Below are 23,529 nucleotides of genomic sequence, written 5' to 3' on the forward strand. Positions count from 1 at the left end.
AGGTCTACTTGGGAATCATACCTACACTGCTGACATGATTTAAAACTGCATGCTAGCCATCTATTCAACTGAATGGTCCACACTGTTTTCTTTATTGAGGTGTAAATATAATGTCAGAGCATTTTAGACTGCATTTTCAGGGTATTCCATCGTTCCTTAATCGGCTTTCCCAGAGCCCAGGAGCCGTTAACTGAACTGTGATGGACTTTTTCTCGATTTTATTCTTTTTTGTTATTATGCATGACCTATGTCGTTGATGTAGGCATTGTGGCGGGGCGACTTAATAAAACTTTTCATTGTATTTTTCATGTAAAAGTACACATGACAATAAATGAATCTTCTCATTCTATGTTAATTGTTAAATAGGAAATATTAGCTTATTTATTGTGTATTCTATTTCATAGCATATGCATACCATATTATCTACCTTAGCATAAGAACCTCATCATCAGTTCGTAAGGATTTTCATGCCTGTGTGGGCTGCATTGGATAAAAGACGTATAATTTTATTTATGAATTTCTCACCAGCAAAGTTTTTTCTAATGACCTCTTTAAAGCAAGTATGTTGGAACATAATAAGAAGAATGAAAGAATGGTAATTTTCCTATTTAGCCAGTTCATTCCTAAGACCATTAAATGATTTTTACTTAATTTGTTTTGTCCATGATGAGAGACAGCAAATAACAGTTAAACTCTCAAGAAAATAAAATTCTGCTAAATTCTCCCCAAGATAATCCGGTTAAATGCTACAAACATAATGACAATCTGATCATTTTTTTTTACAGCATTACTGTATTCAGCTCAGTTGCTTTTCACGCAGACATTTTTAGAAACAGAATACGGTTTACATACCTAACTTTACTGACTTTCATTTTATGGCAAACTGAAAACTGATTAAAGATATGCAATAGCTTTCAATTTGATACCTTGAAACAGTTAAAATAATATTTGGGTCTTTGTCAGGACCCTCAGGTGTTGGTTGAAAGGCTCCCCTACAGCCACCTCTACCTGGTGATGTATGTCCTCCATGAACATGATCTCTATAATTCTTCCTGATACTGCCACGTGCAAGATATCTGTGTTCTTTATCTTCAAATTATTTTTCATGTATGTGATGATTAGCACTGTTGTGACTCTGTTGCCCTGTTGTAGCCCCTAAACATAGCCTTACTACATTAGAATGTGCTGTGAGTATCATCATTTTGAGTCCTTAACTTTCATAGACAGGGACCTGTATATGAGTAACACAATGGCTCAGTGGTTAGCACTGCTGCCTCACAGCACCAGGGACCCCATGTTCAATTCCAGCTTTGAGCGATTGTCTCTGTGAAATTTGCACATTGTCTATGTGGGTTTCCTTCTCACAGTCCAAGGATGTAAAGGTTAGGTGGATTGGCATGCTAAATTGCCAATAATGTCCAGGAACATGCAGGTTAGGTGAATTAGCCTTGGGAAATGCAGGGTTAGGAGGATTGGGTAGGGGTGGGATGCTCTTCAGAGGGGTGGCATGGACTTGATGGGCTGAATGGCCTGCTTACACTCTGAAGAGATTCTATGGATAATCCTACACAATTGAACGTACAACGACTTTCCCAGCAGCATGAGCTTTGAGGAAGAGGTACACTGTATGTAGTCAGGTTGGTTAATACACATGTTCCCAATTTTTGACTACCAAGATTTTGCCCATAATTCCAGTAGAACGGGGTGCTAATGAATATTTATAACATGCTGATGAACACTAAAAGGTTTCTACAGTGAAAGTTGGGAACACTGTTCCATCTGTAAAGCTGTGAGGACTTAATAGCAAAATTTTAACTGACTGCTAGGGGGCTGAACCTTTGTCCCCTGCCCTTTGTCCCCCAACGCTCTGCCCTTCTAAATACTCCAGGTAGGAGTGGAAAATCCTGCCTATTAACTCTGTTTCTCTCTATAGCTGCTGTCTGACCTACTGAGCTTTTCCAGCTCTTGTTTCATTTTTACAGAATCTTCAGTGTTTTGCTTTTGTGCAACCATATTTTCCATTTACTTGTCATTTTCCCCTTAATGTAATTGTATTGGATACCTTGACACAGTTAAAATAATATCTGGGTCTTTATCAGGACCCTCAGGTTTACTAGATTGGTTCCAGAGAAGAGGAGTTTGTCTTATGAAGAGAGATTGAGCAGTTTAGGCCTATATTATGTGGAATTTAGGAGAGTGAACAAAGATGGTAAATGAGTTGTAGGGTTATGGAGAGTGGGCAGGAAAGTGGAGTTGAGTCTGAGATGAGATCAGCCATAGTCATATGAAATGCTGGAACAGGCTTGAGGGGCTGAATAGCCTATTCCTGTTCCGAGCTCTTATTTTCTTCATGATAATAGAACTTAAAGCTGATGAACCATAAACCAGGCTTACTTCCATTACAAGACAACAAGGTGCAGGGCTGGATGAACACAGCAGGCCAAGCAGCATCATAGGAGCAGAGAGGCTGACGTTTCGGGCCTAGACCCTTCATCAGAAAAGGGGGAGGGGAAGGGGGTTTTGAAATAAATAGGGAGAGAGTTGGAGGCGGATAGAAGAGGGATAGAGGAGAGGATAGGTGGAGAGGAAACAAACAGGTCGAAGAGGCGGGGATGGGGCCAGGAAAGGTGAGTGTACGTAGGGAGTTAGGAAGGGGATAGGTCAGTCCAGGGAGGACGGACAGGTCAAGGGGGCGGGATGAGGTTGGTCGGTAGGAGATGGAGGTGCGGCTTGGGGTGGGAGGAGGGGATAGGTGGGAGGAAGAACAGGTTAGGGAGGCAGGGACGAGTTGGACTGGTTTTGGGATGCGGTGGGGGGAGGGGAGATTTTGAAACTTGTGAAATCCACATTGATACCATTGGGCTGCAGGGTTCCCAAGCGGAATATGAGTTGCTGTTCCTGCAACCTTCGGGTGGCATCGTTGTGGCACTGCAGGAGGCCCAGGATGGACATGTCGTCTGAGGAATGGGAGGGGGAGTTGAAATGGTTCGCGACTGGGAGGTGCAGTTGTTTGTTGCGAACCGAGCGTAGGTGTTCTGCAAAGCGGTCCCCGAGTCTCCGCTTGGTTTCCCCGATGTAGAGGAAGCCACACCGGGTACAGCGGATGCAGTATACCACATTGGCAGATGTGCAGGTGAACATCTGCTTGATGTGGAAAGTCTTCTTGGGGCCTGGGATGGGGGTGAGGGAGGAGGTATGGGGGCAGGTGTAGCACTTCCTGCGGTTGCAGGGAAAAGTGCCGGGTGTGGTGGAGCTGGAGGGGAGTGTGGAGCGGACAAGGGAGTCACGGAGAGAGTTGTCCCTCCGGAAAGCAGATAAAGGTGGGGAGGGAAAGATGTCTTTGGTGGTGGGGTCGGATTGCAGATGGCGGAAGTGTCGGAGGATGATGCGTTGGATCCGGAGGTTGGTGGGGTGGTACGTGAGGACGAGGGGGATTCTTTTTTGGTTTTTATTGCGTGGACGGGGTGTGAGGGATGAGGTGCGGGAGATGTGGGAGACATGGTTGAGGGCGTTCTCGACCACCGAGGAGGGGAAGTTACGGTCCTTGAAAAACGAGGACAACTGAGATGTACGGGAGTGGAATGCCTCATCCTGGGAGCAGATGCGGCGGAGGCGAAGGAATTGGGAATAGGGGATAGCATTTTTGCAGGAAGGTGGGTGGGAGGAGGAGTATTCTAGGTAGCTGTGGGAGTCGGTGGGCTTGAAATGAATATCGGTTTCGAGGTGGTTGCCCGATATGGAGACAGAGAGGTCCAGGAAGGGGAGAGAGGTGTTAGAGATGGTCCAGGTAAATTTAAGGTTGGGGTGGAAGGTGTTAGTGAAGTGTATGAACTGTTCGAGCTCCTCGTGGGAGCACGAGGCGGCGCCGATACAGTCATCAATGTAACGGAGGAAGAGGTGGGGTTTAGGGCCGGTGTAGGTACGTCCATTAGCTCATCCAATTTTGCTGCTTCATTCATCTGAGATATACATTTCTGGGGCAGTAAAATTACAGACATTTGAGATGCTGTTATAAACTAAAGGAATTGCTGGAGACAAAGAGATTTTACACAGTGTGTATGATGACTGTCATATTGTCAGTTGCACTTATTTTTGTTTGGCTTTTTGGGTAATATAGGGGATTTGCACATAGGGAAAATTATGTCAACATTTTCAATATGTGTTTCTGACAAGCAAAGAGAGCAAATGCATAATTGCAGCCCTTTTGTCCCTAGCCTTCGCACGCATTTCTACCCCTTTTGAATGAATCTCATTGACGCATAGATGAAGGACACTTTAAAACACCAAAACTATCCTCTCAGGATACACCCTCACCTCTAAACAGTGCCTTCCACTGGCAGTCTGCCTAAAATTACTTTCTGTGTAATTTCAGGGCATTAACTTACATCCCATTCCTCTCTGAACCTGACTCTTCTCCTTATTCTATTAATTTTAAAACAGGAATTCTTCCTGATCTTTTTTTGAATGAATTAAAGTGTTAATGAGTTAGTGACAAACCTATCTCCTCAATTTGTCTGTTCACTTGAATTGCGAGGCCTTCAGACTGCATATATAAACTTTACTTTCTTTTTGCAGATACCGCCTGACCTGCTGAAAATGTTCCAGCATTATCTGTCTTGTTTAAAATTTGGTTCAAATAAACAAGGGCTGGAAATAACCTTAGGGCAATTGATTTTTGAAGTTATTCAGCCGAACAGCATGCTGAGCCTAGATTATGATCAATTAGGAAATGGAAAATCCTGCCTACAGCAAGTAATTTTCCATGAGATGTTGAATCACTGCAATAAGGTTGTGAGTAGCTTGAGGGAGATTTCAGTTGTGATCTATAATGGCTTTTGACCATTCGAACTCTGTTTAATTCAACTTAACAAGTCTTATACTTTAACATAGCGGTCAACTCACAAGCACACAATGAAAAATTCCTCAATTTTATATGTGAATAGGGAGGAATTCCTTTATTTGCTATAGACAACAATATTGTTGACAAAGGGAAAAGATTGCTTTTGATTGCTATTTCCAAAAATATAGTAAGTGTATTCTTTTGGAATACATTCATACATTTGTTAGAAAATGGACCTTCCTGTCATTGTGGAAATGTCATTTATTCATATATAATGACTGACAAAAACCCTCCCCCAATTTAGGTTCCTGACATTGACAACACAACTTCATACTTTTCAGTAGAATGTTTTCCTGATACATTTGTCTTGCACTACGGTTGGAATGTGAATGTAAACTTTAATTTGACCTGAAAAATTAACATTTATTTCCTTTCAAATGAAGTCCTTGATGAAGATTGAACAGTTTGGACCTACGCTGATTAGAGTTTAAAAGAATTCGAGTTGATGTTATATGAACATATAGGCCTCGATCTTTCAGGCCCAAGATGGTTATTGGTGGGGACTTGAGTGTTAAGATAAGTGAAGTAAATGATAAGGAGTTAGGGTGGCTCTGTAGCGCATCTTCATAGGGACATTTAGTCTCCAAAAATCTTGGGCCTGGAAGATCAGGAGATGAGTTGTTCACCACAGAATATCTGCCCTCGGAACAATAGTATATGTGCGGCTTGTCCAGTTCAGTTTCTGGTCTCTGGTAGGCCCCTCTGTGTTAATCATTGGTAATGCCATTGAACATCAAGGAGTGATTAATTAGATTCTCTCTAATTGGAGATAGTAATCACCTGGCACTTGTGTGGTTAAGAATCTAGAACATAGACAGTACAGCACATGAACAGACCCTTCTGTCCATCATGAAGGGTCTCTTGACCCCAAACATTAACTTTGATTTCTCTCCACAGATGCTGCTGGACTTGCTGAGCTTTTCCAGCAATTTCTGTTTATGTTTCTGATTTACAGCATCTGAAATTCTTTCAGTTTTAATTTCCTTCGGTCCACCAAGTCTGTGCTGACCATGATTCTAAACTAATCCCATCTGATTGCATATGGCCCATATCCCTCTACTCTGCCTATTGATGTGCCAGTCTAAATGCCTCTTAAACTTTTGCTATCATATCTGTTTCTGCCCTTGCAGTGTATTCCATGCAACTATTACCCTCTGTATAAAAAGCTGCGCTTGCATTTCTCCTTTAAACTTATCCCCTGTCACCTTAAACCTATGCCCCCTACTATTTGACATTTCCAGCCTGGGAAAGAGACTGACTATCCACCCTATCCATGCCTCTCATGATTTTATATACTTCTAACAGGTCGCCCTCTCAGCATCCAATATTCTACTGAAAACAATTAAAGTTTGTCTAATCTTTCCTTATAGCTAATACATTCCAAACCAGGCAACATCCTGGTAAACCTCTTTTGCACATTCCCCAAAGCCAGCACATCCGTCTTCTAGTGTGGTGACCAAAACTGTGCACAGTATTCCAAGTGTGGCTTGACCAATGTCTTGTACAGCTGCAATATGACTTGCTAACTTTTATATTCAATGGCCCAACCAATCAAGGTAAGCATGTCATATGCCTTCTCTACCACCTTATCCACTTGTGTTGCCACTTTCAGGGAACTGCGGATGTGGACCTCAAGATCCCTTTGTAAATCAATGCTCCTAAGGGTCTGGCCATTTACTGTATACTTTCCTCTGACATTTGACCTCCCAAAATGTGCTACCTCATACTTGTCCAGATTAAACTACATCTGTCATTTCTCTGCCCACCTTTCCAACTAATTTATGTCCAGCTGTATACTTTGACAACCTTCCTCACTATCGAAAACTCCACCAATTTTCGTGTCATCTGCAAACTTATTAATCAGACCACCTACATTTTCATCCACATCATTTAAAAAATATGCAAATAACAGTGGTCCCAGCACTGATCCTTACAGAACACCACTGGTCACAGACCTCTGATCAGAAAAAAAAAATCCCTTCCACAACTAAAAACATGACATAACTGCAGATGCTGGAAATCAAAAACAAAAACAGAAATTGTTGGAAAACCTCAGGAAGTCTGGCAGCATCCGTGGAGAGAAAACAGAGTTAACCTTTTGGGTCCAGTGACCCTTCTTCAGAACTGATGGGAGCTTGGAAAGGTTGGTATTTATGCAGAAGATGGGGTGGAGGAGGGGAGGGGGGAAGAGTAAACAATGAGTAGAGGTAGAACCCAAAGAGAGAGAAGAACAGTTGGACACATAAAGGAATGGGTGAAGGTCAGTTGGGGAATGAATAGCTGCTGATGGTGACTTTGGTTTGTGGTAGCTGCCCATGTGATGTAGAGGCCTGGTGTGTGGGGTTTGGGTTAAGAACACGAGAGAAGATGGAGCACTGTAGCAAGCCTGACACTGAGATGTTGACCAGGGAGCACAGTGGTGTGTTGAAGTGGCGGGTGACTGGAAGCTAAGGTTCTTCTCTTTTGTAGACAGAACTTAGGTACTCTGCAAAGTGGTCACCCAGTCTGCGCTTTGTTTCCCCAGTGTAGAGGAGATCGCATTGTGAGCAGCGAATGCAGTAGACTAGATTGAGTGAAGCGCAGGTAAAATGCTGCTTCACCTGGAAGGTATGTTTGGGGCCTTGGATGGTAAAGAGAGAGGAAGGAAATGGGCAGGTGTTACATCTTTTGTGGTGACAGGGGAAGGTGCCATGGGCTGTAGGGAGGTGTTGGGAGTGAAGGAGGAGTGGACCAGGGTATCCCGGAAGAAATGGTCTCTTTGGAAGGCTGACAAGGAAGGGGATGGGAATATGTATCTGGTAGCGACATCCTGCTGGAGGTAGTGGAAATTTTCTATGAACAAAGCAATTTTATATCCAAATTGCCAAATTACCAGGGATTGCATATGATTTAATCTCTGGACAAGCCTACCATGACTGACCATGTCAACATGCTTTAGTAAAGTCTGTACAGACAACATCCATTACCCTTATCAATCATCTTCACCACTCCCTCACAAACTCCATAATCCCTCTTTAATGGAATTATAGGTGTATGTTCAGCACATGGACTGTGACAATTCAGGTAGGCCATCTTTCAAAGGGCAACTAGAGATGAGTAATCAATGCTGGCCCAGCCAGAAATGCCCGCATCCTATGACTGATTGAATAAAATATACTAGGTAGTGACGCAGACAAATTTTCAATTTAAAATATTGCACAGGCGTAATAATTGGACAATAGGTTTTGCAATACAGTAGTTACATATTCAAATCCCAGGAGGGCAAGTTGTGAAACAGAATTGAATAATCCAGGTAATTTTGAGGTCTAGCACCGGTAAGCAATCATGAAATCTGCTGGACTGTGGCAAACACCCACCGGTTCACTAATGCCTTCCATGGAAGTGATCCTGACATCCCCCTACAAGGTCTGCTATATACTAATTTCACATTATGGGCTCATTATGGACTTCAACCGTGAAAACGGATAAGATAGCAGCTGGAAATAACAGGCAGGAGAAAGTTAAAATCAGCTGCAAATTCAATATAATTTATTTTACATTATTGCATAAAATCTTATCCTTGCATCATAAGGTTACATGATTGCACAACATTCAGCACAAGTCTCAACTCCTCAGGCACTGAAGCAGTTTACGTCCATATAGAGAAACTGATAGTAAGAACTGCCGATGCTGGAGCCTGAGATAACACAGTGTGGAGCTGGATGAACACAGCAGTCCAGGCAGCATCAGAGGGGCAGGAAAGCTGATGTTTCAGGTCGGGACCCTGCTTCAGAAAAAGACAACATCCATAAGTGGTAAGTAGCATTCTTTAGGCACAGTTGAGGTTCTTTTGCCACAGGGTGAGATCCCAGAAGATTGGAGAATAGCTAATGTTGTCCCTTTGTTCAAGAAGAGTAACAGGGATAATACAGGAAATTATAGGCTGGTGAGCTTTAGCTCAATGATACGGAAATTATTGGAGAAGATTCTTAGGGACAGGATTTATTTGCAATTGGAGAAGAATGGACTTATTAAGGATTGTCAACATTTCTTTATGCAGGAGTAGCCTTGTCTCATAAACTTGATTGAGTTTGTTAGGAATGATGAAGATGACTAATGTGGTTAGGGCAGTGGATGTTGTCTATACGGATTTTACTAAAGCATTTTGACTAGGTCCCTCGTGGTAGGCTGGTCCAGAAGATAAAACAATATGCAGTCCATGGTAAGTTGGCAGGTTGCATACAAAACTGGCTTATTCGTAGAAGATAGAGGGTAGTTGTCGAGGGGTTATTAGCCACCATTTCCAACAAGATGACTACCATTATGGCGGAGTTCCAGGATTTTGACCATGTGGCATTGAAGGAACGGTGATATATTTCCAAGGCAGGATGCTGAGTACTTGGAGGAGAACTTGCAGGTGATAGTGTTCCCATGTTTTGCTGCCCTTGTCCTCCTAGATGGTAGAAGTTGTGGATTTGGAAGATTCTGTCTAAGATACCTTGGCGAATTCCTGCTATGCATCTTTTGATGGTACACACTGCTGCTGCTGTGTTCATGGTGGAGGAAGTGAATGTTTGTGGATGTGATGCTAATTAAGCAGCTGCTTTGTCATGGATGGTGTCACGCTTCTTGTGTGCTGTTGAAGAAATGCTAATACAGACAAGTGGGGAGTATTCAAACATAGAGATAACAAGGTATAGAGCTGGATGAACACAGCAGGCCAAGCAGCATCAGAGGAGCAGGAAAGCTGACGTTTCAGGTCTAGGCCCTTCTTCAGAAATTTCTGAAGAAGGGTCTAGACCCGAAACATCAGCTTTCCTGCTCCTCTGATGCTTCTTGGCCTGCTGTGTTCATCCAGCTCTATACCTTGTTATCTCAGATTCTCCAGCATCTGCAGTTCCTACTATCTCAGTATTCAAGCATACTTCTGATTTGCACTTTGTTGATGGTGTACAAGCTTTGGGAAGTCAGGAAGTGAATTACTCACTGCGGGATTCCTAGCTACTGACTTGCTCTGGAAGCTATAGTATTTATTTGGCTACTCCAGATCAGTTTCTGATAAATTGTAATGGGATGTTGATAATGGGAGTTCAGTGATGGCAATGCCATTGAATGGTGAGAGGTGATGGTTAGATTCTCACTTGTTGGGTGGTGGTCATTGCCTAGCATTTGTGAGGCGTGAATGTTACTTGCCACTTTTCAACCCACGACTGGATATTGTCCAGGCTTTGCTATGTCTGGACATGGACAGCTGCAGTATTTGAGGAGACATGAATGGTGATAATGTTGTGCAATTATTGATGAATATCCTCACTTCTGATCCCATGATAGATGGTAGGTCATTGATGAAGCATTGAAGATGATTTGGCCAAAGATACCACCCTGTGTACCACCTGCAGAGATGTTCTGGAGCTGAGATGACTGACTTCCAACAATCACAATTATCTGGCTAGCCTAGTTCAGTTTTTGGTCAATTATAACACCCAAACCATCGACACTAGCTGAGCTAGTGACTGAACTAGTGAACTTCCAAGATGCATCAAATTTTACAAAAATGGTTGCGAGTGCATCGAACACAGAAAGGAATGAAACTAGCTCCTTGGTAGCTTATATAGTCAGTCTGGAATAATGTACACACTTTAAGTGAATATTAAGTCAAATATATTTAGTCAATAATTGGATTATTGTTTAAGTACAGTTAATGCATTTCAAACTCTTGGAGTTTAACTGCTTTTGGATGACAGCTCTATAGAATATATAAAGCTCACTAGTGACCCATAGTGGCAGAAAGATGATCTGTGTCATCGTTTTTCTGTTACTCAGTGGAGGAACATACTTTATTGCAGTTCCTTTCCCAATCTGATTGTTGCACATCTAAAATTTGCAATGTGAGATTCCACCAGCAGTCACAATCGTTTCTAATATTACCACACTTTAGGAAAGCATTAAACAGGGTACAAAAATGATATAAAAACTGAAAGAACTGCGGATGCTTTAAATCAGGAACAAAAACAGAAGTTGCTGGAAAAACTCAGCAGGTCTGGCTGCAACTGTGAAGAAAAATTCAGAGTTAACATTTTGAGTCCGGTGACCCTTCCTCAGAACCTGAAATGTTAACTCTGATTTTTTCGTCACAGATACTACCAGACCTGCTGAGCTTTTCTGCGACTTCTGTTTTTGTACGAAAATGATACACCAAATGGTTCCAAACGTGAGGAACTTCAATTATGTGGATAGAAAGGAGAGGCTGAGGGTTGTTCTGCTTAGAGAGAGGTGAAAAGGAGATTTTCTGGAAGTGTTTTAAATAATGAAGGATGTGAAAGATAAGAAAATCTGGTTTCCATTGGGTTGTGAAGCAGAGGAAATGGATTCAAGGTGAATGAAATAGAGGCGAAATAAAGAGTTCTTTGCAAAATGTACTGCCTAAGAGTGGGGTGGAGGCAGATTCAATTGCGGCTTTCAGAAACGGATGATTATTCAAAGAGCAAACAAAAACTTCAGGCTGCACGGAAAAGATAGGGAAGTAGGACTCTGAGCTGCTCTTGTGGAAAACCTACATAAACCTAACCAATGAAATAGAAGAATTACAGTGCTGAAGGAGGCTATGATTTTGTTGTAGATAAAAATTAAAAGAAGTCATTGAGTCAACCTGAACTTATCCTTTCAAAGCACCATAAAATTATTCCTATTGATGCATTTAATTGACTCTTGAATTGTTTGCGTCACTTTTTAATTTATTCATGGGTTCAGTATTTGAGGCAAGGCCAGCATTTACTGTTCACCCCAGACTATCCTTAAGAAAATGCTGTTGGAGGTATACATTTCTATAAATATCCTCATTGTTGATCTCCTTTCAAAATTAAAGACTTCAATTTCTCTGAAATAAGAGATAAGCCACTGGCAGTACTTCCATTATCACCACCTCAATGACATGAATAACGCTCTGACTTCATGTTAATCAAAATACTACAGAATATTTAATTTGCTAACTTCACAGTGATCTGAACAGTTCAGCAAAGATTCGTCAGAATAATATCAGGGGGTTTGAGGATTAGATGATGAGGAGTGGTTACATAAATTGGGCTTCTATTTGCTGTAGTACAGGACATTGTAGGCTGATTTGATTGAGATATTTGGCATTTAAAAGTGAATTGATAAGATAAATAAAGAGAACTTTTCTTGCTATTCTGTTAGTCTAGGATGAGAGGATTGTTTTCTAAATGGGAAACCATGTCTTGCAAATGTATGAGATTTATCTAAGAGTGTAGTGAACAGGGTAGGTGAAAGTTAACCATTAAGGCAGTGTATCGAGAATTTCGGATAGCATTCAGTAAATTCCGCAAGGTTAGGAGTCTCAGAACTGGGGATAGTATTACTAATATTAGTGAGGATAAAGAATAATTGGGTCATTTTTGGGATGACTGGACAAAGCTAGTGGAGTGCTGCTAGGATCAATATTTGTGTTCCAACTATTTATGATCTATTTCAATGATTTAGGTGAATCTGAATGCAGTACATTCAAGGTTGTCAATGGTACAGTGCTAGGTGAGAAGTTAAATTATGAGGAAGATGTAAAGAGGCTGACAAGGGGTATGGACCAGATTTGCAAAGAAGGTGGCTGAAGTAATATTGAACACAAAACATCCCACTTAATTAGCAAGAATGGAAAAGTGTTTTTTTTCTAAAAGACAAAGAAATGTATGAATGCGGAGAGATTTGGGTATCTTGAACAAATTACAGAAAGCTGCCATATATGTCCAGCAAGCAACTCAGAAGGCAAATTATATTACCCATAATTACTGGGAGTTGGGGTTAGGTTTGCACTTCTACCACCTTGTTCAGAAGGCCATTCTTTGCGTGAAAACATTCCTTGCAAGGACATTTTGCTGCAATAGATTGCTTTGGAAGACAAGACTGAGCAATGTGGCTATTTTTCGTCTCCTCCTTGTTGAAGGATGCATGTGCCTTTGACTGCACTTCAACCAAGGCTCAGTAGATTGTTTTCTGGGCTGAGAGATTGAGTATAATGGGCCTCTATTTACTGAAGTTTAGAACAATTACATTGAAACATTTAAGTACTGAGGGGGCATAGATGCTGAGAGATTGTCTCTGGTTGAAAAATTTGTTGTTGCTGTTCTGTCTGGAAAGAAGATGAAGAGGAGTCCTTAAAATGATGAAGGTGTTCATAGAATCCCTACAGTGTGGAAACTGACCCTTCAGTCCAACAAGTCCACACCAACTCTCCGCCAGTCCCACCTAGACCCATCCCCCATAACCCACACATCCTTGAAGACCACAGGCAATTTTAGCATAGCCAATCCACCTAGCTTGTACATGTTTGGACTGTGGGAGGAAACCAGAGCACCTGGAGGAAACCCATGCAGCCAGTGCAAACTCCACACAGACAGTTGCTCAAGGAGGGAACTGAACCTGGGTCACTGGGACTGTCAGGTAGCAGTGCTAACCATTGAGTCACCATGCCACTCAATAGGGTGGATGTGAGAAATTGTTTTCATTTGTGAGCATGTCCAGATCAAAGGGACACACCTGTAAATGGTCACGAATAGATTAAATAGAGCTTGCAGAGAATTCTGTTAAAGACCGGTAGTGATGGCTCTCACTGCTACATCAAATAATTGAAGCAGATAGCATTAAAAGGAAACTTTAAAAGAAAACTTGATGCATACATGAGGTAAATGAGAAAAGAGAGATAATGGAATCAGCCGAGGTAGATATTTAGTTAGCTGCTGAAAACCAGTTCAGCCAAATCACCAGTTTCAGTGCTGACATAGAGTCATTGAGATCTACAGAACAGGAAAGGGCCTGTTGGTCCATTATGTCCACACCAGTCAAAAACAACCACCAAGCTATGCTATTCCCATTTTCCAGCAACTAGCCCATAGACTTGTATGCCTTGGTATCGCAAGTGCACATCTAGATATTTCTTAAATGTTATGATGGTTTCTGCCTCTACCACCCTTATGGGCAGTGACTTTCAGATTCCCACCACCTTGTGGGTGAAAAGGTTTTTTCCTCACATTCCCTCTAAACCTGCTGCCCTTTACCTTCAATCTATGCTCCCGGTCATTGATCCTTCTATTAAAGGGAAAAGTCTCTTCCTGAATACCCTACCTATGCCCTTCATAATTTTATTGGATGCTCTGTAATGCTGAAAAATCAATTCCGTCATTAGCATCAATACACAGAGTAATCAGTGAGTGGCAATCTGCTTTTCTGATCAAGTTCAAACAAATGGAGCAACAAACAAGAATTTTAATTGAACAAAAGCCAATGAACATTCCCCTCATACAGCCTCAGCCGTTTTTGCACTCTGACTTCCATGCTGCTTGCAGAGAACTCTCTCTGAGACTCCTGAAAACGCACTTTGTATTTTTGTAGCCCTATACTATGAATAACCAGTCAATAAGCATTGTGGAAATAGGAATCTAATAACTTTGCAGATTGTGGGATGATTTTAGCTCCCTCTCTTGGCTGAAACCAGGCAGTACAAGAATTGAAATCAAGTTCGTGCACCCCACAGCTCTCTTTAAAGTTGGGTGGGAGAGAAATTCCAATGACTTAGGTGTGAGGTGAGCATATTTAATCATGTTATTTTATGGATAAGATTATAAAACATGTTTACTTTAACTATCAGCCACTCTGTGTCTATTGAATCAGAACTGGACACCCTCAGAGGTTAAGTTTAAAAAAAAGGTCTTTGAGGTGAGGAGTTAGATGCCATAAAAGAGGCCACTTATACAAACTGCTTTACCTTGAACCCTTGGCTCCCCTGCCCTGACCACTGATGCTGATTAATGAACCTTCAATGAAAAGAAAAATCAGTAAATTCATTCATTGTTACCCCCCTCATACCATAGCTGGATCAAACAGTTTATTCCACAGATTCTTCACTTTCTTCTCCTCTGTTCACTATTGCTACAATTTTCAAATTATTTTTGTGGTCTAAGATACTCTCCTTTTCACTTTGTTTGAGTCTGTTTTCATTCAATTTTCTGCAGCATGTCTAATTCTTTTTCTCTCTGTTTTCTCTACCTCTCCCTAGTACCTAGGGAATCGGTTTAGCTCAGTTGGCTGCATGGTTGGTTTGCATAGCAGTGTGATATCAACAGCGTGGGATCAATCCCCACACGAGCTGAGGTCACTATGAAGGACTCTCCCCTCACCTGGGTGTGGCCCTCAGTCAACTCTTACCAACAGTTGCCTCTCTCTAATGAGAGGGTAGCCCTATGGTCTGGTAAGACTGTGGTGACTTGAGCACTCAGTCCTGGCATAGCCCAAGACAAAAAATTATCTTAGTTTTCCTTTGTGACAGCATAGATTTATGAAGGGGAAATCATGCTTGACAAATCTGTTGGAATTCTATGAAGATACAACTAGTAGAGTTGACAAGGGGAAGCCAGTCGATGTAGTAGATTTGGACTTTCAGAATGCGTTTGACAAAGTCCCACATTAGAGATTAGTGTGCGAGATTAAAGTGATTGGGATTGGGAAAGTGTATTGACATGGATAGGAAACTGATTGGCAGAGAGGAAACAAAGAGTAGGAATTAATGGGTCCTTTTCAAATTGGCAGGCAGTAACTAGTGGGGTAGCACAGGGATCAGTGCTGGGACCCCAGCTATTCACTATATATATTAATGATTTGAATGAGGGAACAAAATGTAACATCTCAAAGATTGCAGATGATACCAAGTTGGGTGGGAAGGTGAACTGTGATGAGGATGCAGAGATCCTTCAGCATGATGTCGACAGGTTGGGTGAGTGGGTAAATCAATGGCAGATGCAGTATAATTTGGATAAATGTAAGGTTAATAACTTTGGAAGCAAGTACAAGAAGGTAGATTACTGCCTGAATAGCTAGAAATTGTGAGAGGGGTGTCTGCAGCGGGACCTGGGTGTCCTTGTGCACCAGTCGCTGAAGGTAAGCATACAGGTGCAGCAGGCGGTAAAGAAGGCAAATGGTATGTTGGCCTTCATTGTGAGATGTTACGAGTACAGGAGCAGGAATGTGTTGTTGCAGTTATACAGGGCCTTGGTGAGGCCGCACCTAGAATATTGTGTGCAGTTTCGGAATCCTTTCTGAGGAAGGATGCTCTTGCTCTCAAGGGAGCGCAGTGAAGGTTTACCAGACTGATTCTGGGGATGGTGTGACTGACGTATGAGGAGAGATTGACTAGGTTGGGATTGTTTTTGCTAGAGTTCAGACAAATGAGTGGGGATCTCTTGAGACTTATAAAATTCTAACAAGACTGCACAGGGTAGATGCAGGGAGGATGTTCTCTTTGGTGGGTGTGTCCAGAACCAGGGGTCACAGTGTGAGGATTCAAACTAGACAATTTAGGATGGAGATGAGGAGACATCTCTTCACCCAAAGAGTGGTGTCCTGTGGAATTCATTACCGCAGGAAGTAGTTGATGCCAAAACATTGAATGTATTCAAGAGGAGACTAGATATAGCACTTGGGGCAAATGGGATCAAAAGTTATGGGGAGAAAGCAGGATTAGGCTATTGAGTTGGATGATCAGCCATAATCATGAAGAATGGCAGAGCAGGCTTGAAGGGCCGAATGGCCTCCCCCTGCTCCTATCTTCTATATTTCTATCTGAAAGCAAATTACGGTACATAAAATGTCTAGCCTGTGATCATAGGGGCAAGATTTCCTGACAGGAACTCTTTTGTATCTTTTCAAAAGATAAATTGCAAATAGGACAAATGGTATTCACTATGTATTGGGAATGAGACACTTGAAAATGTGACAATGCGTGTATAATAAGAACCAAAAGTACTACAGATGCTGTAAATCAAACAAAAATAGAAATTGCTGGAAAAGCTCAGCAGGTCTGGCAGCATCTGTAGAGAGAAATCAGAGTTAACATTTCGGGTCAAGTGACTCTTACTCAGAACTAGTTAATTCGACCTGAAACATTAATTCTGATTCTTCTCCACAGATGCTGCCAGACCTGCTGAGCTTTTTCAGCAATTTCTATTTTTATAAAATGAACATACTTCTAAACTCACATTGGGTTTTGTTCACCCATTATAAGCATACAAGTGTAATGGATCTTTCAATGAGACTACTATTCCACTGTCCTTGGGTAATCGCTTTAATTACTTGCTCTCTCTCATACCCTTGACAAGGAGTTTAAATATAGATGTAATAGTTGACATATCTTCCACATCAATCATTTTAAACTTAACATAGACTGTTCTTAAAAATGTTACAAAATAAAAGGATAGAAGGAACTTTCATTTACACACAGTGCCAATTGTTTGAAGCACTCTTCAATTGTGTTTCTTATATGTGACATGGTGAAATTTCAACTTTGAAAAATGTTTTCCAAGCACCACAGGCTAAATTTATCCATAGAATAACCAAAATATCACACTGATCTTTTACTCATCTCTCAAAGAGACTTCATTCATTTTTTCATTCAGCTCCCAGGATAACTTTGATAATTGTTAGGGACCCAATGATGCCATTCTATATTAATAGAAATATTATGACTCACTGTTGCTGTAATAGCAAGCTCAAGTAACTTTCCTTTAAGCTTTCTGTATCTGAACTAAAAAAGAATTCAAAAAATTGACTGCAGCAGCTGTGTATGAATAATCCCTGCTTCCCTTAAACATGTACAGACAAATGAAATAACATAAGATACTGGAAGCTTCCAGGCATTGTGAGGGTCACATTTCCAGCAAAATGGTGTGTCTTCTGATTGGGAGAGATAATGCAAGTGCAAGATGCCAGACAACAGTTGTTTAAATAGATCAGCAGCCTGGATTTGGAGGTAGTAATAACGGTGAAGCTTGTAGGGTTTAGCCTTGTGATGGTGACAGCTACTGCCATGTCTCCACATGTGCAGTTAGATATAGAGATCCAGATATATCAGGAAAGCTCCACTCTACTCCACACATAGCTCATTTCAGTGGGCAGTTAAGAGTCAATTGCTGTGGGAATGAAATCATATGTGGGTCAGACCAGGTCTACAGGATGATATAAGTGAACCAAACGGGGTTTTTTTTATAACGGTTGACAATTGTTATATAGTTGCCACTAAACTTTTTTTTTTAAAGTCCAAATTTTTGATTGAATTCTAATTTCACCACTTGCTGGGGTAGGATTTGAACTTGCATCTCAAGATTATCAGTCTCGGCCTCTGAACTACTAATCCAGTGATGTTATCACTCTGCCTCTAGCCCCTAAACAATTATATTAGTCAAAGGCCTTCTTGTAGAATCTAGTTTTGTAGATATGAGAAACTATAGCAGAAGGTACATTAAATGAATGAGCTTAATATGTACTTCATACAAAATGGAACTCTGATCTTGGGATCAAAGGATCTTGCTGAGTGCTAAATAACCTTCAAAAGTAGTATTGGTAAGAATGGAAAAGTGGAGAGCAAAATTAATTGAGGTGTAAAACTAGTGATGTACCTACCCGTCATGTTTTACAACAGGCAATTTTGATGAAAATTCTGTCCAGATTATGGCTTCATTTAGAATGTCCACTCCTTAACTGCAGACAATGCTCTGAAATGGTATTTCACTGACTGCAGTAGCACTACAACTTGGGTTTACCTGAGAATATTTTGTTCCAATTTCTTTGATTGAAGTTGATCTTCTTGGTACTGCTTCTTCATTGCCTCTTCTTCTTGAGGATAGATGGTGGTCACTCCCTCCAAGAGCCATCTTTCTCGCAAACTCTTTGACTGTTTGAAACAGCATTACATTAGGTAATGTTTTCCATTAAGGGTACACATCATTACAACATCTGGTATTTTTTATCAACTGCCTGCTTCATTGCAACAAGGACCTTACAGGTGATGATTTGATTTGATTTGACTTATTGTTGTCATATGTACTGATAACAGTGAAAAGTTTTGTTTTGTGAGCAGTACAAGCAAGATCTCTCTTCTTTGCTGCTACTTCAGAGAATGAGGGGACTGTAACCTCTTGAACCTGTAACTTTTGTCAACCAAGACCTACAAAGTCATGCAAGGTCTTTTATTTGTCCATCTGTATTAAACTGGCTGTTAATTTTCTCCTAAAATATTGTTTCTAAAATTTTCCCTCCATTAAACTGATTACTGATTCTTCTCCCTTTTTCAATAAAGCTGTTACATTTCAATCCACCTTAAATTACTGCATTGAAAGTTTTCACCAAAGATTGTAAATATTTTAATTTTTGGTCATTTTGATCTCCACTATTGCATGAATCAATTACACAGTTATATAGCACTATTTTGTATTAATGACTGAAGTAAGAAATGACAAACCTCACAATACACTAGAGGATGCTCTTTTGTATTCAACTTTTTCTACCTGGGCAGTAAATTAAGACTGGATCTTTTTCTAATTATAGAGCTTTGTCAGTTTCCATATATAATGGGTGTGTGTTCATCTCTGCCACTTTACCACTCAGATGATAAAAGTGAACATTACTGAGACACTACAGAAGAATAGGAGTTGATAACAAAGTTAGGGTTGGACCTGAGAGAGTGAAGTGCGCCAATTTCAGAAGGAGGCAGGTTAGAGTGGGCGTGAGGAGCAGAGAAATTGAGATGGCCAATGTCATATCAGCAGTTTTCAATGAAGAGATCTTGGGAGACCAGGGGAAGGGATCCAAGTGGAGGGTGAATACAGGAGGCGGGTGAAGGAATTAGTGGAATGGGGGGTGGGGTGAATGGTCAGAATCCTACCCAAAGAAGTGAGCATGGAGATGGCGGCAGTGAAACAACAGTTCAACGTCATAGTGAGCCCTATATTTGTTAAGGTGTGGGCATAAGGGTATGAAGGAAGTCCTTTGCCGAGGACAGTATGTTTAGCCTCAGAGAGGGGAAGGTCAGGTGGTGTAGTGAAAACACGGCAAGGACTGAGGTTAGGAGGAGTGACCTTAGGGCGACAAAAAGTGATGGCATCTGAGGGCTGGGAAGGGGTGGGTGCTATACTGAAAACAACAAATGCTGGAGACCACAGCACGTCAGACAGCATCCTCCCCAGCTCCCCTTCTAGGAGGCATGAATCCAGTCTAGTTTGCAACATTTTGAGAACCTTCACATGTTGGAAATGAAAACATCACCTGCCAGATTGATAGAGTGATTATAGTGAAGAAGATGGTTGTCAATTACAGGAAGATATAGATGGGTTGGTCAGATGAGCAGAGCAGTGGCAGATGGTATTTTACCCTGGTGATGCACTTTGGAAGAAGAAACAAGATGAGGGAATATTTAATGAATGGCGGGACAGTGAGCAGCTCAGAAGAACAGAGGGATCTTGAGGTAATTATTCACAGCCCTCTAAAGTCAGCAGAGCACTTGAATAGGATAGTCAAGAAGGCAATGGGACACTTGCTTTCATCAGTCATGGCATAGAGTACAAGAGCAAGGAGATTATGTTGGAGTTGTACAGAGCATTGGTTCGGCCACAATTGGAGTACTGTTGCAGTTCTGGTCACCTCACCACAGGAAGGATGTGATAGCACTAGAGGAGTTACAGAGGAGGTTTGCCAGGATGTTGCCTGGGATGGAGAAATTGAGCTATAAGGAGAGACTAGATAGGCTTTGATGGTTTCCTTTAGAACAGAGAAGACCGAGCGGTGACATGATTGAGGTTTATAACATTATGAAGGTGGACAGAGTGAAGAGAGAGCAGCTGCTCCCCTTGGTTGATGGGTCACTCATGACAGGGCATAGTTTTAAGGTAAAGGGCAGGAAGATTCAAAGGGGATTTGGGGAAAAATGCTTTCACTCAGCGAGTGGTGGGAATCTAGAATGCATTGCCTGGGAAGGTAGTGAAGGCTGGAAGCCTTACAACTTTTAAAAAATATCTGGATGAGTTGTTCAAACATCATAACATTCAAGGATATGGGACAAGTGCAGGAAATTTGGATTAGTGGTAGTTATGTCCATGCAGCCTTGATGGGCCGAAGGGTCTTTTCTGCATTGCATAAATCTATGACTCTACAAATCTATTTTGAAGCTTGAAAAACAACAAAACTGCAGAATGCAGCGTGTGCAGCCAAACTGCATTTCAATGAACTGCATTTGACAGAAGAGATGGATTTTTGACTGCTGCACTGAAAGAGGCTGTGGAAGTTTCTCTCCATCCACTTCTCAAAAAACAAAGTTGGTGACAAGGCCACTGAGAATTTGAGATGATTCCAATAACAACACCTCTGGTGATCCCAGAAATCAACCAACTAACTGTGGTCTCCAGTTAAACACTTACATCTCAGGAACACCAAAAAGAGAGAGAGAGTGTGAGTGAGAGTGTGTGTGTGTGTGTGTGTGTGTGTGTGTGTGCGCGCGCGCGCGTTTGCATGAAAATGAGCTTTCTTTTCAACTCAAGTAAACTTTGCTGATTGGCTCCTTGTTTCTACAGAATAGCTATATTTGCTATAAAAAATGGTATAACTGTCAGCTAAATATAAAGAACTTAAACCTTTGGTTTAATCAATCAGGGAGGTTGAAAGAAAGCAGCTGATTCACCACTCAAATGTTCTTTACAAAGTTCTAAACCCTTGAACGAACCCTTGAAAGATGCAACGGACATTCAACATCCAGACCCTATTAAAAAGATATTGGTTTCAGTTAGTTCACCTGTTATTTATACACAGCAAAAAGAAAGCAGTGGTTGGAACACTGATACTTGGGAAAATCACTGTCCACCACCCTCCAGCCGAAAAATTACCACTTACCATGACTTGCTCCTCTCTGCCACTAAGAAAACTTTTTCATCCAATTGCAAATTGGTTATCTTATTCAACAAGTGTCTTTTATATGGCACCTAGTCAAACTCTTTCTTAAAATCCATAGGTAACATTCACCACATTCACCCCCCCCCCCACCTTTTTCTAGTAGTTCATCAACAAGTTCAATTAGATAACTCAAACATGTTCTGCCTTTTACAAATCTGTGTTGGCTATCCTTAATTACCTCAAACTTCTCCAAATGCAACAAAAATATCACCTGAAGGTTCTGAAGATGGGTGACTGGACCTGAAACATTAACTCTGATTTCTGTCCACAGATGCTGCTAGACCTGCTGAGATTTTCCAAAAAGTTCTGTTTTTGTTTTGGATTCCTTGGAATAGCAGTTTTTTTCAGCTTTTCCTATCCAAATGCATGCTGTTTATCTTCCGTGATTAAGGATCCCAAAACGTTTCCTTCTCCTCCAACCCTACCCGTGCTAGACTAACTGGCCAGTAATTACTCAACTGTCCTTGCAGCCTTTCTCGAGTAAAAATGTCACATTTAGATCAACCGATACTTTGTCACCTTACCCGTATCTGGGCGGTGGGGGGGGAATTGAAAAATTAAGGTAAGCCCTTCAGTTATCTTTACAAATACTTCCTTTAGGAACCTGGGATGCAAACCATCTAGGCCATGTCACTTATCTACCTGAAGCATAGCCTCCCTTTTAATTTTCACACTATTCCATTACCTCCACTATTTTCACTTATTCTACAAGGTTCATCATCTTCATTTGACACAGATGCAAAGAACTCATTGAGTATTAAGGCCTTGCCCTACTACTCTGAGCATATTATCATCTTATTTGGCCCCAAAATGAACCACCCCACCATTTGTTATCTACTTACTATCTATATACTGGCAAAGATATTTGGTAGAAGTTATGGGCAGAATCTTCCCAGCCCTTGAGCAATATGGGTAATGTCAAGGAATTTGGAAGAATGCAGCGAGAATGGAAAATGAGATTCTTGACACTGAGAAGAACAATTTGATATTCCGTTTAACATTAGGTTAGGTCTCAATGGCTAGATGAGAATCTGACTAGTAAGCAGTGATGACCCTTGTGGCAGCGTTAGCATTTTATTATTACCTAATCTCACCTCATTTCATTGCAGTTCGCAATCCTCCCAGGTACCAGTCAGAAACAAAATAATGCTAAAACCTAACTTGAAATTCTGAGTGGTTACCTGGCAGCTGCAGCTTGCTGGTGTGTTCTCTGGGCCTCTATAACTGGCCACCATTCCCCCTACATCTCATAACATGCTGTATGGGCAGTGACTATCTCCACTGTCCATTAAGAGATTGACATAAGCAAAACACAAACATCATTGCATCAACATGTGCAATCTTGGACTACCTCGGAAGACACTTCAGCAGTTCATTGCACTTTGGAACTCACTGACACCGTACATTACAATGAACCTGCCAGGTTACTCAGTGCACAGGGACATACAGCTATCTCATGCTAATGCACAGGATGCATCACCAGGTTCTTAGCTTGCTTTCTTACTGCTCACTCATTTTGTCCTCATCTGATTGTTCACAGTATCTCTGTCTTGTCTTTCTGTAGGCAATGTAAGGGCTGAGAAGGATCAGTTTCATTAAACAGGCACCCATAGATTCAAATGGGACACACATCTACCATCAAATTACTCTGCATATGCAGCTTCTGAACTGACCAACAGTGCACGTTACAAATCTTGGTCAGACATAATCATATCAATGTCATTGATTGTTAAATTGAGTCAACTAAGATTTGTGAAGCTGTAATGATCACAGGTGAACTTAAAAATGTCAGAGATAGTCGGAACTGCAGATGCTGGAGAATCTGAGATAACAAGGTGTAGAGCTGGATGAACACAGCAGGCCAAGCAGCATCA

At 41.3% G+C, this 23,529-nt stretch overlaps 1 protein-coding gene across 4 annotated transcripts in view; it reads right to left on the reverse strand.

Moving 5' to 3' along the window:
- The window catches only part of LOC109928070 (paralemmin-2), a 102,275-nt gene that overhangs the window by 25,317 nt on the left and 53,429 nt on the right, over positions 1-23,529 (reverse strand). For all 4 annotated transcript variants that reach the window (XM_048602177.1, XM_048602178.1, XM_048602179.1 and 1 more), the window contains one exon: positions 18,478-18,608. In XM_048602177.1, the coding sequence (XP_048458134.1) occupies positions 18,478-18,608 (131 nt within the window). The remainder of the gene's footprint in view (positions 1-18,477; positions 18,609-23,529) is intronic.

Source organism: Rhincodon typus, chromosome 10 (genome assembly GCF_021869965.1).
Source record: "Rhincodon typus isolate 14 chromosome 10, sRhiTyp1.1, whole genome shotgun sequence".
NCBI classification, from domain to species: Eukaryota; Metazoa; Chordata; class Chondrichthyes; order Orectolobiformes; family Rhincodontidae; genus Rhincodon; species Rhincodon typus.